Source organism: Salmo trutta, chromosome 1 (assembly GCF_901001165.1).
Source record: "Salmo trutta chromosome 1, fSalTru1.1, whole genome shotgun sequence".
Lineage (NCBI taxonomy): Eukaryota > Metazoa > Chordata > Actinopteri > Salmoniformes > Salmonidae > Salmo > Salmo trutta.
The window spans coordinates 72,435,999-72,451,721 of NC_042957.1; the positions used below are offsets into that span (position 1 = coordinate 72,435,999).

A 15,723-nucleotide genomic window follows, 5' to 3' on the forward strand; every position below is an offset into this window, starting at 1 on the left:
TCAAGTGTTGCGTGACGTAGGCACAATGCAGTTTGTTCGCTAGCTAGCATTAATTTGTAAAACCAACTTTTGACGAGCACTGTCATTTTCAGCAGTGGTGGCCAGGACAGTGGTGGCTAGAAAGCTGATACAATGTTGCCTAGTGGCAAAAGCAAACTTGCTAACATTTTCTGTTTGAGCGGTAGCTTAGGACAGTTGGCTGGCTAGAATAAGTTTATTACCAAAGTAACAAGCTATCTAGCTACGTCAGTGAATGTGCACAAAACAAGATGACGTTTGTTTTAAACCTGTGATAAATAAATGAAACGGAAATTCACACCAACTCACAACTTCTAGCAGTGTTTGCAGGACTTGGAAGTTGCCTTGAAGGTTGAGCGTCTGCTTGACCAACATGATGACCTGAGCAGACTCCACAGCCAGGTGAAGCTCGTGGTACTGCTCAATCTGCTGCACCCTTCTCTGGATCCACTGTTTGTTATCCGACTTGTCGTTTCTGCACATGATATCAAAGTCCTGCGCCAGCTCTTCGTACTTGCCCCTGTAGGCCTTGAAGAGAGTATCAACCTCTTCAAGCCGAAGGCTGCCGTTCTTCAGGCATTTGTAGATCTCATCGTACTTCGCGTAGCAAGGAAGAAAAATATTGCTGTGTATCTCGACTGGTCCTACAAAGTAGTCAACCGATTCCTCAGGTTCTTCATGGTCATAGTCTTCATCATATGTATCTCTTCTGGCAAGGTCTCGGGCCTGTTTCTCCCAGCACAACTTGAAGATGTAGCTGTCTTTAAATCTGTGCAGAACCTCTGCCATCTCTCTCACATCGTCCTCAAGTTCGAAGAAGGTGACTACACCGTCCGTTGGAGAAGAGAGTTGGTCGAATGGATGGACCTCCATGAATTGGTCAAGGGTCATTGCTTCAATGTTGGTCTGTAGTCTTGCTTCCAAGCCTTCAAATTGAACTGCAAGAGAGGGATAAAGCATGAAAACGATTAGGACCACTGATCAGACTGGCCAAACGCAACCTTCCCTCAAAAGATTTTACTTTCATTCACCCATTTGACTTCTCACAAACACAGACTGCGTAGCAGCTTTGTGTGGATCTTTGACCGAATACACACACAAACACACCTACCTACGACATGTTCCTGTAGTTTGCGGCTCATGGTAAGCAGGACTTCCACCAGCTCCTTCTCATGGTAGACAGCTTTCACCTCCTCCTGCCTACACATTAGCAGCCTTTTCATGGGGGCGCTGTCCTTGTAGCGCTCATTCTCCGAAAGACAGTCTGCATTTAGATCAAAACACACATTTCATAAGCAAACAGCACTAAGACTAATAAAAAAAGACAGCCTTTATCAATATTATGAAATCCTTTCATATGAACAAAGAACTTGGGTTGCAAAATTATGGAAACGTTCCAAAAGTTTGATTATTATTTTTTTAAATCCCGGATGAGGAATTGCCAGTTGAAAGAATCTTCCAAACAGGATTTCTGAAAAAGATGGAAACGTAAGGGACGTTTTCAACCCTAAAAAGCACAACCTCCCATTACCTATTTTCAGCAGCTCTGTGAAGGTATCCCTCTTCTCCAAAACGGAGTTGAGCAGTTTGATGCGGATGTTTCCGTGGACCAGCTGGTTGGAGATGGCAGTGAAGGACGAGATAGCTACGGCCATCCTGTCCCTGGCTTCTTCAGAGAGCTGCTCAATCAGCTTTTCATCTGCACCTAAAACCACATAGGACTTACATTACAATATGGGGTAAAAGCAGCTGGATACTGAAACAAGATGGGTTAAATGCTTGATACAGTTACAGGACTCTCAATTTGAAACCAGAAAAGTCTAATTGAGATCACAAAAACTATTATAAACACAACATACATTTGAACTACAAAAACATCACCAGGACTGGGACACAATGATGGCCAAAGACCGCCAGAAGAGGGGAGTCTTTCAGCACTGGGGCGGCAGGTAGCCTAGTGGTTAGACCGTTGGTCCAGTAACCGAAAGGTTGCTGGATCGAATCCCCGAGCTGACAAGGTAAAAATCTAACGTTCTGCCTCTGAGCAAGGCCCACTGTTCCCCGGTAGGCTGTCATTGTAAATAAGAATTTGTTCTCAACTGGCTTGCATAGTTAAATAAAGGTTTAAAATTATATAATATATATATATATATATATATATATATATATATATATATATATATATATAATGTAAAAACCATACGGCAGACATAATTATCATGCAATCAGACCATACACTAAAACAGGCAAATAGACTGATTAAAGAACAGTAAATAGACTGATGGAAGTACCGTGTAGATGGAAGATGTTCTTAGCGGCTGTCCAGGAGAGCAGGTGTTGAAAAACCACGTCATCTTCTTCGTGGTAATCACCATGCTCGTCTCTCGGCCAGGACTTCTGGATGATGGCTGAGATGAGTTTACCAAACTTCCAGTTGATCTTCAACCGGTCAAAGAGTTTACCCTCGGACTTGCTCTGTGTAAGAAGAAAAAACATTTAAGAGATTGAGATCTATACAGGATATGAATTCCTAAAATAAGAGATTAGGTTTATGTCCTAGCCAACTTCTTCATCAAGGCTTATTTTCCATTTCATTCAGAAGCGGTTCAGTTTAATACGCTTTAATATGCTTATAAAAGGTCATTATACAGTACCAGTTAAAAGTTTGGACACAAACTCATTTAAGTTTTTTTTTTACTATTTTCTACATTGTAAAATAATAGTGAAGACATCAAAACTATGAAATAACATATGGAATCATGTAGTAACCAAAAAAGTGTTAAACAAATCGAAAAAGATCTTATATTTGAGATTCTTCAAAGTAGCCACCCTTTGCCTTGATGACAGCTTTGCACACTCTTGGCATTCTCTCAACCAGCTTCATGAGGAATGATTTTCCAGTCTTGAAGGAGTTCCCACATATGATGAGCACTTCTTGACTACTTTTCCTTCACTCTGCAGTCCAACTCATCCTAAACCATCTCAAAAGGCTTGAGGTCGGGTGATTGTGGAGGCCAGGTCATCTGATGCAGCACTCCATCACTCTCCTTGGTCAAATAGCCCTTACATAGCCTGTGTTTTGGGTCATTGTCCTGTTGAAAAACAAATTATAGTCCCACTAAGCACAAATCAGATGGGATGACGTATCGCTGCAGAATTCTGTGGTAGCCATGCTGGTTAAGTGTGCCTTGAATTCTAAATAAATCACAGACAGTGTCACCAGCAAAGCACCCCCACACTTCCTCCTCCGTGCTTCACGGTGGAAACCACACATGCGGAGATCATCCATTCACCTACTCTGCGTCTCCCAAAGACACGGCGGTTGGAACCAAAAATCTCAAATTTGGACTCATTAGACCAAAGGACAGATTTCCACCAGTCTAATGTCCATTGCTCGTGTTTATTGGACCAGCAATTCTCTTCTTATTATTGGTGTCCTTTAGTAGTGGTTTCTTTGCAGCAATTTGACCATGAAGGCCTGATGCACACAGTCTCCTCTGAACAGTTGATGTTGAGATGGTAAGTTGGTGGTTGTAGATATCCCTCTAGTGGTGTGGGGGCTGTGCTTTGGCAAAGTGGGTGGGGTTATATCCTGCCTGTTTGGCCCTGTCCGGGGGTATCATCGGATGGGGCCACAGTGTCTTCTGATCCCTCCTGTCTCAGCCTCCAGTATTTATGCTGCAGTAGTTTATGTGTCGGGGGGCTAGGGTCAGTCTGTTACATCTGGAGTATTCTCTTGTCTTATCCGGTGTCCTGTGTGAATGTAAATATGCTCTCTCTAATTCTCTCTTTCTTTCTTTCTTTCTTTCTCTCGGAGGACCTGAGCCCTAGGACTACCTGGCATGATGACTCCTTGCTGTCCCCAGTCCACCTGGCCATGCTGCTGCTCCAGTTTCAACTGTTCTGCCTGCGGCTACGGAACCCTGACCTGTTCACCGGACGTGCTTGTTGCACCCTCGACAATTACTATGATTATTATTATTTGACCATGCTGGTCATTTACGAACATTTTAACATCTTGACCATGTTCTGTTATAATATCCACCCGGCACAGCCAGAAGAGGACTGGCCACCCCTCATAGCCTGGTTCCTCTCTAGGTTTCTTCCTAGGTTTTTGGCCTTTCTCAGGAGTTTTTCCTAGGGAGTTTTTCCCAGCCACCGTGCTTCTTTCACATGCATTGCTTGCTGTTTGGGGTTTTAGGCTGGGTTTCTGTATAGCACTTTGAGATTTCAGCTGATGTACGAAGGGCTATATAAATAAATTTGATTTGATTTGATTTGATGTGTCGCTTCTTGAACTCTATGAAGCATTTACATGGGCTGCAATCTGAAGTGTAACACTGGGTCTTCCGTTCCTGTGGCGGTCCTCTTGAGAGCCAGTTTCATCATCGCGATTGATGGTTTTTGCGCTTCATGGTTTTCCGGATTGACTGACCTTTGTGTCTTAAAGTAATGATGGACTGTCGTTTCTCTTTGCTTATTTGAGCAGTACCTTGACAAATATGGACTTGGCATTTGACCAAATAGGGCTATCTTCTGTATACCACCGCTACCTTGTCACAACACAACTGTTTGGCTCAAACGCATTAAGGAAAGAAATTCCACAAATGAACTTTTATCAAGGCACTTCTGTTAATTGAAATGCATTCCAGGTGACTACCTCATGAAGCTGGTTGAGAGAATGCCAAGAGTGTCCAAAGCTGTCATTAAGGCAAAGGGTGGCTACTTTGATGAATCTCAAATATGTTTTAATTGTTTAACACTTTTTTGGTTACTAAATGATTCCATGTGTTATTTCATAGTTTTGATGTCTTCAGTATTATTCTACTGTAGAATAATAGTGCAAATAAAGAAAAACCCTGAAATGAGTAGGTTTGTCCAAACTTGACTGGTACTGTATATTGAATCTGTATTTAAGTAAAGTGTTACCATGAGTCTACTTACCTGGCACAGTGAGGTGACAGCTTCCAGGGCACATTTCTCGATACTCTTGGCTACGTGAGGGTGAGATTCATTCAGGACCTCAATCTTCGAACAGTAGATCTCTATCTGATCCAGAGGAGACTCCTAGAAATGCAGAAAATGTATTTCAGTCATTTCACCAATGGCTATTTCAGTCAGGTCTCAATTCTACTATATGTGTGGCCGTTTCATACCTGTTTCAGTTTGCCCTCCAAGTCCCTAGTGAACGTTTGTCTCCATTCTTTTGTGAAATCGTCATTGGCGAACTTGAGAGAGATTATGTTATTCCACATCTGGCAAATAAAAAAAGAGCATCATTAGTAAAAAAAAAAAAAAAAAAGATAGAAATACACAAAAAGAAAAGAAAATTCATGGTCATGATTTACACAACAAAAATAAATCATTTTCTCCTCACCTCTATCTCTGTGGTGACACTGACACTGAGGTACAAGGTGGCCACACTCCTGGCCAGCAACCGGTCTCTGAAGGTTTTGCCGATCCAGGATCTGACGATCACCATCGCCTCAGATAGCAGCTCCAGCTCCTTGGCATGCATATGCTCTCTTTCCACATCCTTAGTGGCCTTGAAAAGGAATGATAAGTTATTTCCATCCTTTTTCGGAAATGTCTCAACCATAGAAATAGAACTACTAGAAGGGTAAAGACCCTCAAAGCACAGCAATTTGCCTGGAACACTGACGGGTACACTCAATATGGCCACCGGTCCACCCATCACAGAAAATTGACTTAAATGGGAATGTCCGTTCTAGTAAATATTTTTCTATGGTCTGAAGTAGTCGGTTGTACCCGCACCAAAACTCTGGTATTTCTCATTTTAGAGCTTGTTCTCCATCTTCTTTTTAAAAAGTGAACCAACATGTTTTAGCACTTTTATTTCCCCGACTTGATCAAAACTCGTTTTCTCATGCTCTCTCTTATCGCTCTGCAGCAGACATATAGTGACAAATAAGTTTGGAACATCGAATCGCAATAAAGAATCATGATACATATAGAATCCCAATACATATCGTACCGGCACCTATGTATTATGATAATATAGTATTGTGACGTCCCTGAAAATTCCCAGAAATACAAGATAGTGGTCAGATTCAAAGACGTGTTGTTAATGTATTTTCTGTTTAATAAATAACCTTCATATCTAAAGATATGATATCTGAAGACACTGAAGCAGCAAACGTTGTGGAAATTAATGCGTGTCATTCTCAAAACTTTTGGTCACGACTGTACTTGATCTCTACATACCTGTTTCTCAAAGGCCCGGGCAAACTCGGATACGGAGACAACCATGTTCATGCATGCCACAGGGATGTCTGTGAAGTTCTGAGTGTAGGTTGAAGTGGACCGGACTCCTCTGCAGATCTTCTCAAAAAGTTTCACTGCAGCTGCCAAGCACTCTCTGCCATAAGCCTCACTAAAACAACTGCAATCACAAAAAACAGTGGATGTTTTACAATAACTATCATCAAAGATCAAAAGGAAACGAGTGAACCAAATTAGTTACAGAAAGTCAATCACCTGTATTTCTCCTCGATGAGATTGCTTTGAATATGTGAGAGAGTGTCCGACACATACTGCAGGGCAGAAAAAACACATTGTTAAAAAACAAGTTGATTTGAAACCTTCAATGCTCTATAATACTTTTAAAAACATTCTTGGTTTATTGGCTAGGATAGAAATAGAGGAGAGAGTATACTGAAAAAGCTGTGGGCCGGATTCAAACACATGCTGCAGGAGTATATAATATGTACTCCTATAAATACACTCCTGTGTTCTGGAGGCAGCGGCTAAGACCGCTAAACTACCATAGCCCACTTCTACAGGGTATTACTTCTTCAACTAGTTATAATAACGGATTGGATTTAGCTATATAGCACATTTACCAGTAGCTCAATGCACTTTACATACTGTTCCTTCAGAAAGTATTCACACTTCAAGATTTGTTGTGTTACAGCCTGAATTTAAAATAGATTACATTCAGATTGTCACTGGCCTACACAGAATACCCCATAATATCAAAGTGGAATTATGTTTTCAGATGTTTTACTAATGAATTAAACATGAAAAGCTGAAATGTCTTAAATCAATAAGTATTCAACCTTTTTATTATGGCAAGCCTAAATAAGTTAAGGACTAACAATTTGCTTAACAAGTCACATAATCAGTTGAAATGGAATGGAGCTAAGAACTGACAAAATCCTAGATAAAAACCTGGTTCTGTCTGCTTTCCAACAGACACTGGGAGATTAATTCACCTTTCAGCAGGACAACAACCTAAAACACAAGGCCAAATCTACACCGGAGTTGCTTACCAAGAAGACAGTGAATGTTCCTGAATGGCCGAGTTACAGTTTTGACTTAAATCTACTTGAAAATCTATGGCAAGACCTGAAAATGGTTGTCTAGCAATGATCAACAACCAATTTGACAGAGCTACAAGAATTCTAAAAATAATAAAATGGGCAAATGTTGCACAATCCAGGTGTGGAAAGCTCTTAGAGACTTACCCAGAAAGACTCACAGCTGTAATCGCTGACAAAAGTGATTCTAAAATGTATTGACACTGGCGGTTTAATACTTATCTAATCAAGATATATAAAGAAGTATTTTTTATAAATATATATATATAAAAAAAACTAAAGTTACAATTTTGTGTAAATCGTTAACAAAATATGACAAGTAAATACATTTTAATCCCATTTAGTAACAACCAAATGTGGAAAAAGTCAAGGGTTGTGAATACTTTCTAAAGGCACTGTAGTCAGGGGGAAAACTAGGGTCCAGCTCACCTGGTTGTTGCTATAGGTGACATCCTGAGGGGCCCTCAGAGTGAAGACATGGAGCAGGTCCAGCAGTTCCACGTTGATGAGGACGCTGCATTCCATCAGGTCCTCTATGGGCAGCAGACACATCCAGGACCGAGACACTAGTCTGTCCATCTCAACCAGATGGCCATTGTTTTTCATGAGGTTTAACATCGCTCTAAAAAAAGGAGTGGAAAAAGGAGGGATATCAGATATCACCAATTAATATATCAATTTTTTTTGGACACACCTACTCATTCAAGGGTTTTTCTTTATTTGTACTATTTTCTACATTGTAGAATAATAGTAAAGGCATCAAAACTATGAAATAACACATATGGAATCATGTAGTAACCAAAAAAAGTGTTAAATCTAAATATATTTTAGATTCTTTAAAGTAGCCACCCTTTGCCTTGATGACAGCTTTGCACACTCTTGGCATTCTCTCAAATAGCTTCATGAGGTAGTCATCTGGAATGCATTTCAATTAACAGGTGTGCCTTGATAAAAGTTAATTTGTGGAATTTCATTCCTTCTTAATGAGTTTGAGTCAATCAGTTGTGTTGTGACAAGATAGGAGTGGTATACAGAAGATAGCCCTATTTGGTAAAAGACCAAGTTCATATTATGGCAAGAAGAGCTCAAATAAGCAAAGAGAAATTACAGTCCATCATTACTTTAAGACATGAAGGTCAGTCAATCCGGTAAACAATCAAGCGCAAAAACAGTCAAGCGCTATGATGAAACTAACTCTCATGAGGACCGCCAGTGGAAAGGAAGACCCAGAGTTACCTCTGCTGCAGAGGATATGTTCATTAGAGTTAACTGCACCTCAGATTACAGCCCAAATAAATGCTTCAGAGTTCAAGTAACAGACACATCTCAACAACTGTTCAGAGGAGACAGCGTGAATCAGGCTTTCATGGTTGAATTGCTGAAAAGAAACCACTACTAAAGGACACCAATAAGAAGAAACTTGCTTGGGTCAAGAAACACGAGCAATGGACAAAAGACCGGTAGAAATCTGTCCTTTGGTCTAATGAGTCCAAATTTGAGATTTTTGGTTCCAACTGCCGTGTCTTTGTGAGACACTGAGTAGGTGAACGGATGATCTCTGCATGTGTGGTTCCCACCGTGAAGCATGGAGTAGGAAGTGTGATGGTGTGGGGGTGCTTTGCTGGTGACACTGTCTGTGATTTATTTAGAATTCAAGGCACACTTAACCAGCATGGCTGTCACAGCATTCTGCAGCGATACGTCATCCCATCTGGTTTGCGCTTAGTGGGACTATAATTTGTTTTTCAACAGGACAATGACCCAAAACACACCTCCAGGCTGTGTAAGGGCTATTTGACCAAGGAAAGTGATGGAGGCCTGCATCAGATGACCTGGCCTACACAATCACACGACCTTAACCCAATTGAGATGGTTTGGGATCAGTTAGACCGCAGAGTAAAGGAAAAGCAGCCAACAAGTGCTCAGCATATGTGGGAACTCCTTCAAGACTGTTGGAAAAGCATTCTAGGAGAAGTTGGTTGAGAGAATGCAAAGAGTGTTCAAATCTGTCATCAAGGCAAAGGGTGGATACTTTGAAGAATCTAAAATATGTTTAGATTTGTTTAACACTTTTTTGGTTACTACATGATTCCATATGTGTTATTTCATAGTTTTGATGCCTTCACTATTATTCTACAATGTAGAAAATAGTAAAATAAAGAAAACCCCTTGAATGAGTAGGTGTGTCCAAACTTTTGACTTGAGGTCATCCTGACTAGTTGCATCACCACCTGGTATGGCAACTGCTCAGCATCTGACTGTAAGGCGCTACAGAGGGTAGTGCGTACAGCCCAGTACATCACTGGGGCCAAGCTTCCTGCCATCCAGGATCTATATAATAGGCGGTGTCAGAGGAAAGCCCCAAAAAATGTCAGAGACTCCAGTCACCCAAGTCATAGACCGTTTTCTCTGCTACCGCACGGCAAGCGGTACCGGAGCACCAAGTCTAGGACCAAAAGGCTCCTTAACAGCTTCCACCCCCAAGCCATAAGACTGCTGAACAATTAATCAAATGGCCAGCCGGACTATTTACATTGACTCCCCTTCATTTGTTTGTACACTGCTGCTACTCACTGTTTATTATCTATGCATAGTCACTTCACCCCCACCTACATGTACAAATTACCTCTAACCTGTACCCCTGCACACTGACTCAGGATCGGTACCTCCTGTGTATATCCTCGTTATTGTTATTGTGCTAGTTTAATTTTATTTAAACGTAACTCTTCTTGAACTGCAGTGTTGGTTAAGGGCTTGTAAGTAAGCATTTCACAGTAAGGTCTACACTTGTATTCGGCGCATGTGACAAATAAAGTTTGATTTGATACTGTAATTACGAAAGGCCAAACATTTAGCGTAATCAGGGACACAAACTGATGAGGGCCCAAAAAGGTGACACTTTTTTTTTCTTCACTGAAACATGAAAGAAATCCCTGCCAGAGGGAAATGCAGGTTAACTAATTAAACAACAAAGAATTTGATCTACATGATCAGTCTCTGTGTGTAAAATAAAAAGTGGTTCATGTGAACCTAAGAAAGCAATCCAATGTTATTTGTTGCCTAGACTTTACTGCAAACAAGAAAAAACAATACACTAATATTACAGTTAGCCATGACAGCCTTTATAATAGAACGCTTGTGACCACACACATCTAAATATTGCACTTGGGGAAAAAATTCTATTTCTACTTTAAGAAGTTTAACAAACATGCATTCTTTTCATGCTCTATTATAGTGGCCACTATAGTAGACATCGATCAAGAGCACAAGGCTACATGTGTGCAAAAATAACGGTCACTGAGTAAAAAAATGTAATAATCCCCCTCACTCACACACAAGTGTTTACAGTCAAGTTCAACACAACAAAAGCAAATCTTTGTGCTACACATTATTACATTGTACACTTTCTGCCTGTGGACATCTGTTCTACAATGTGCCAGCAGAGCATGATACCGTTTGTTGGCATAATGTCTCTCTTTCAGGCAGAGAGTACACCTGGCATCAGGGCCGGCCCTTCCATCAGGCAAGTTTAGGCCGCTGCTTCACTCCCACTATCCTTGGTAGCTATGGTGATGCGTGTGTTTATATGGGTTTATCCAATTGTGAAACAAATAAAAATGAATCTGCCAAATAAATTATAGTATTTTTTTTTTAAGTTTGTGTGTGACAAAGACGATTAGTGATTAAGGCAGTAGCCTAACCTAGCCTGTTAACGTTAGCTAGCTACTACTAGTGGATATCACTTTAGCTAAAAGTAAGCTATAGAGATTTGAAACAATTTGCTACCATGTCAAAGAGACAGGAAGCTAATAAAACATTTTTTAAAAAGAGGCTCAATCTCTAAACCAAAGAAATTCGCTGGTGAAATTTACCAGTGTGCAGCACTGTCCATCAGCCAGTGTGGAGAATGACAAGTCTACGAGGACAGGCCATTCATTCGCCGAGAACGAAGAGCCCCCGCTCGCTGATTCTTTCTCGCCCCGTCTCCGTGGTCAGGCTTCTCCCCTACCTCTTCGTTATCGTTCAGAGGACGCACTGCTGTAACTGTCAAACTGCCTTTCCACTGTCCCGCTGTCATTCCAGAGCGCGCGCGGATGCTGTAACTAGCAAATCGCTATCCACTAACAAACATCTTTTGATATGTATATCGATATATGCACTCCATTTTTTTTTTTTTAGAACTGCAGATATGCAGGTCATTTCCGAAGGCCTTAAGTAAAATGACTGCCATAAAGATTTACACATAGGAGAGATATGCGCAAACATGAAAGATAGGGCAAACCTGCAACTCCATATTTGGACGACAAGAAAAATACAAAAAGTTATCACGCGTAGAAAGAGATTTATATACGTATAAAAAAGGTTTGTACCCATAGAAAGCTATTTCTATACATCACTGGCAGCCTCTCGTTCGGCCTACATTGATGCCTGCCTTTCAAAAGCTGCAGAAATTATAGTATGTTAACCATGTGTAACCATAGTATGTCCAATGTAAATAATCGAAACCCTAGCCCTAGATTACTCTATATTTGCAACACTATTGCAGTGTACACCCGTTCATCACCCAAATAGTTGAATTAGCTGGCCAGTGTGATAGCACCACTAAATGTGAAGGATATGTCATACATTGTAAGTGATTATAATCCATCCACTGTCTCATGTTGCACAGAAGATGAGCATTAAGGAGACATAAGTATTTACTGAGGCCCTGTTTACCCAGGAGAGGCATGCAAATGATAGAGGGGAGGTGTAGGATCAGACTTTGTAACAGCATTGTTTTCATCCCTCTCCTCGCCCCAAACTGGGCTTGAACCACGGACCCTCTGCACACATCGACAACAGTCACCCTCAAAGCATCGTTACCCATCGCTCCACAAAAGCCACGGCCCTTGCATAGCAAGGGAAACAACTACTTCAAGGTCTCAGACAGAGTGACGTCACCGATTGAAATGCTATTAGCATGCACCGCTAACTGGCTAGCCATTTCACACCGGTTACACTCACCCCCTTTGACCTTTTCCACAGCAACCAGTGATCTGGGTCAACAGCATCAACTTTTTTCTACGACTACAAATCGCTTTCTACACTTTGACTTTATGGCAGTCATTTTAATTAAGGCCCTTGGAAATGACCTGCATATTGCGGTTATAAAAATATTCTAATGCAATATATCGATTTACAAATACAAATCAAAAGGTGTTCGTGGATAGTGAATTACATTTGTGGATAGTGATTTACATTTGTGGAAAGTGATTTACATTCGTGGATTGGTGATTTACATTTGTGGAAAGTGATTGGTACTTATTTGTACAAATCATGATACACGAATACAAAATGCATGCTGTGAGTTCACAATACATTTGGCATGATATTGATCCCATAGCCTCCCCCCTCCCAAACTTTTCTCATCGGATCTACACGAATCACACAGGTCACCTATTTTGGATTCAGCGAATTTCGCCAAAAGGTGAGACAATAATGATTTTCTATTACGACAGGGAGAATAGAAGAAGTACTGTACCTCCTGTCCTGGCTGTTGAGTGCCATGTTGCCTGCCATGTTGCCCGCTTTGAGGCCTTGGAGGCCCGCCCAGGACTGCTCGTACTTGGGGGTGACAGTGGTAGATATGGGTGTGAATGGTTTGGAGAATCCCTTGAGGAGGTGGAGCAGGGGGAGCACCAAAATCCACCGGGGGCCTTCAGTCTTCACACTGTTGATCAGAGTCACCAACATGTCTGGCAAGCTGGTCAGGAGAAAAATACAGCAGGTTGTTTTTCACACAAAAACATCAGCACTTTTGTCCCAATTTTTTTCATGAAAACTCATCCACTAACATGTACTGCTGTCAAACACTTTCTGTTAGAAACTGTTTTGAAAAAATGTGTATAAAATATATTACTCTGTTTCAAACTAATACAAATGATTACATATTGTACAACAAACAATAATTATAGTGTCTGCAATAGGCAAAAAATAAGTAGAAATCCTGATGCCAAAACCCACTTTTTGAGACCTGAGACGGCTTGGGCGAAGTCGGTCCAGTACTGCAGGAAGGAGTCTTTGGGCAGCTTGGGCAAGCACAGGGCGGTGCAGAGCCGGGTGGACTCTCCGTGGTCCAGCTTGAGGCCGTACTGCTTCCACACATACAGCATGACCACAGCTGCCCTCATGGGGTCCTGGATGAAGCAACTCTTCCCCTCACCCTCCTTCTGCAGCTGAGGAACAACGTTATGCAGCATGAACTGCTTCAGCAGCTTCCTGACCTTGGGAAGGCAGAACAAACAGTGAACGTTATCAGATGTGTTGTTTTGGGGATGGTTACACACTGCAACACAACTCATCCATTTGCTTTTCCCTTCCATATACAAAAGAAACATACAATAAGGCAACCAAATAAAGAAATGTGAAAAAACAACAGCAATCATTACAGAAATGATAACTCCCTCACACAAAATTACCTCTGTGCATTTTTGGGCAGAGTTAATATTATATGAGTGGGTTTTATTTGTTTTGTCAAGCAAATAGACACTGAAATGTTTGCCCTCATTTCACTTCTAACAGCAACAAAATAACAGTAACACATTAGAAGAGGGGAGGCAGAGCAGGAGAAAGCAAAACAAGCTAAAGCCAAACAGCAAGGGGGTGGGGGGTAACATCCATGCATGCATTAGCATTCAGGTAGGTGGGGGGAGGGTGGTTACGTCTAGGCCAGGGTGAAGAGGTGGGTCTTTAGGCAGGACTGATGGAGATGGAAGATGGAGATGGATTCTGAGTTTCGGATAGGTGGAAGGAGAGAGTTCCAGAGCCGGTGTGACATTTAGAACTTCACTTACATCTTTTTCGTCGTAGTCTAAGGAGCACCATTTCTTGTGTGTCTCCTCATAGACAAACGGGTTCCCGTAGATCTGGTAAAACTGATTCAGCTGACTGAGGAAACTCTTGAAGTTAATGTCAGTCCAGCTCCTGAGGAGGTCAAATATACTCTCCAGCATAACCTTCCCTGCGATTTCTCGGCCTTCGATAACACTTTTCCTTTGTTCCGGCCAAAGAGCATCTTTTAGCCACTTGAGCACGTTCTTGGATGGCTCCACACAGATGATGTCATCATACTGATGCCAGTCCCCTGAAACCAACCAAAATCACAGTTTAATATGATATTTGGATACATTTGACAATTTCCTCACATGTAAGACAGTGTTTGAACAAAATGGACAAGTAGCACCAAATAGCTGTATGATAAAAGTCGGCAATAAGGTTTTGAACTTCATGTTTACAGTGCCTTCGAAAAGTACTCAGACCCCTTGACTTTTTCCACATTTTGTTACGTTACAGCCTTATTCTAAAATTGTTTAAATTGTTTCCCCCCCTCTCATCAATCTACACACAATACCTCATAATGACAAAGCAAAAACAGTTTTTCAGTAAATGTAAAAAAAAAAAATGAAATATCACATTTACAAAAGTATTCAGACCTTTTACTCAGTACTTTGTTGAGGCACCTTTGGCAGCTATTACATCATTGAGTCTTCTTGGGTATGACCCTACAAGCTTGGCACATCTATATATTTGGGGAGTTTCTCCCAGATCCTCTCAATCTCTGTAAGGTTGGATGGGGAGTGTTGCTGCACAGCTATTTTCAGGTTTCTCCAGAGATGTTAGATCGGGTTCAAGTCCGGGCTATGGCAGGCCACTCAAGGACATTCAGAGACTTGTCCCGAAGCCACTCCTGCGTTGTCGTTGTCCTGTTGGAAGGTGAACCTTCACCCCAGTCTGATGTCCTGAGAGCTCTTGAGCAGGTTTTCATCAAGGATCTGTTTACTTTTCTCCGTACTTTTGCTCATCTTTGCCTCAATCCTGACTAGTCTCGCAGTCCCTGACACGGAAAAGTATCCCCACAGCATAGGGATGGTGCCAGGTTTCCTCCTCGCATTCAGTTCAATCTTGGTTTCATCAGACCAGAGAATCTTGTTTCTCATGGTCTGAGAGTCTTTAGGTGCCTTTTGGCAAACTCCAAGTGGGGTGTCATGTGCATTTTACTGAGGAGTGGCTTCTGTCTGGTCACTCTACCATAAAGGCCTGATTGGTAGAGTGCTGCAGAGGTGGTTGTTCTTCTGGAAGGTTATCCCATCTCCACAGTGGAACTCTGGAGCTCTGTCAGTGTGACCATCAGGTTCTTCGTTACCTCCTTGATCAAGGCCCTTCTCCCCCAATTGCTCAGATTGGCCAGGCAGCCAGCTCTAGGAATAGTCTTGGTGATTCCAAACATCTTCCATTTAAGAATGATGTGTTCTTGGGGACCTTCAATGCTGCAGAAATGTTTTGGTACCCTTCCCCAGATCTGTGCCTCGACACAATTCTGTCTCGG

General features: G+C 41.6%; 1 protein-coding gene across 4 annotated transcripts in view; it reads right to left on the minus strand.

Moving 5' to 3' along the window:
• The window catches only part of LOC115206969 (E3 ubiquitin-protein ligase rnf213-alpha), an 80,487-nt gene that overhangs the window by 46,427 nt on the left and 18,337 nt on the right, over positions 1 to 15,723 (minus strand). For all 4 annotated transcript variants that reach the window (XM_029774064.1, XM_029774063.1, XM_029774062.1 and 1 more), the window contains 13 exons: positions 14,192 to 14,481; positions 13,362 to 13,621; positions 12,880 to 13,101; positions 7,788 to 7,980; positions 6,517 to 6,572; positions 6,244 to 6,421; positions 5,396 to 5,563; positions 5,175 to 5,273; positions 4,963 to 5,085; positions 2,310 to 2,493; positions 1,550 to 1,723; positions 1,130 to 1,282; positions 328 to 956 (listed from right to left, as the gene is read on the minus strand). In XM_029774064.1, the coding sequence (XP_029629924.1) occupies positions 328 to 956; positions 1,130 to 1,282; positions 1,550 to 1,723; positions 2,310 to 2,493; positions 4,963 to 5,085; positions 5,175 to 5,273; positions 5,396 to 5,563; positions 6,244 to 6,421; positions 6,517 to 6,572; positions 7,788 to 7,980; positions 12,880 to 13,101; positions 13,362 to 13,621; positions 14,192 to 14,481 (2,729 nt within the window). The remainder of the gene's footprint in view (positions 1 to 327; positions 957 to 1,129; positions 1,283 to 1,549; positions 1,724 to 2,309; positions 2,494 to 4,962; positions 5,086 to 5,174; positions 5,274 to 5,395; positions 5,564 to 6,243; positions 6,422 to 6,516; positions 6,573 to 7,787; positions 7,981 to 12,879; positions 13,102 to 13,361; positions 13,622 to 14,191; positions 14,482 to 15,723) is intronic.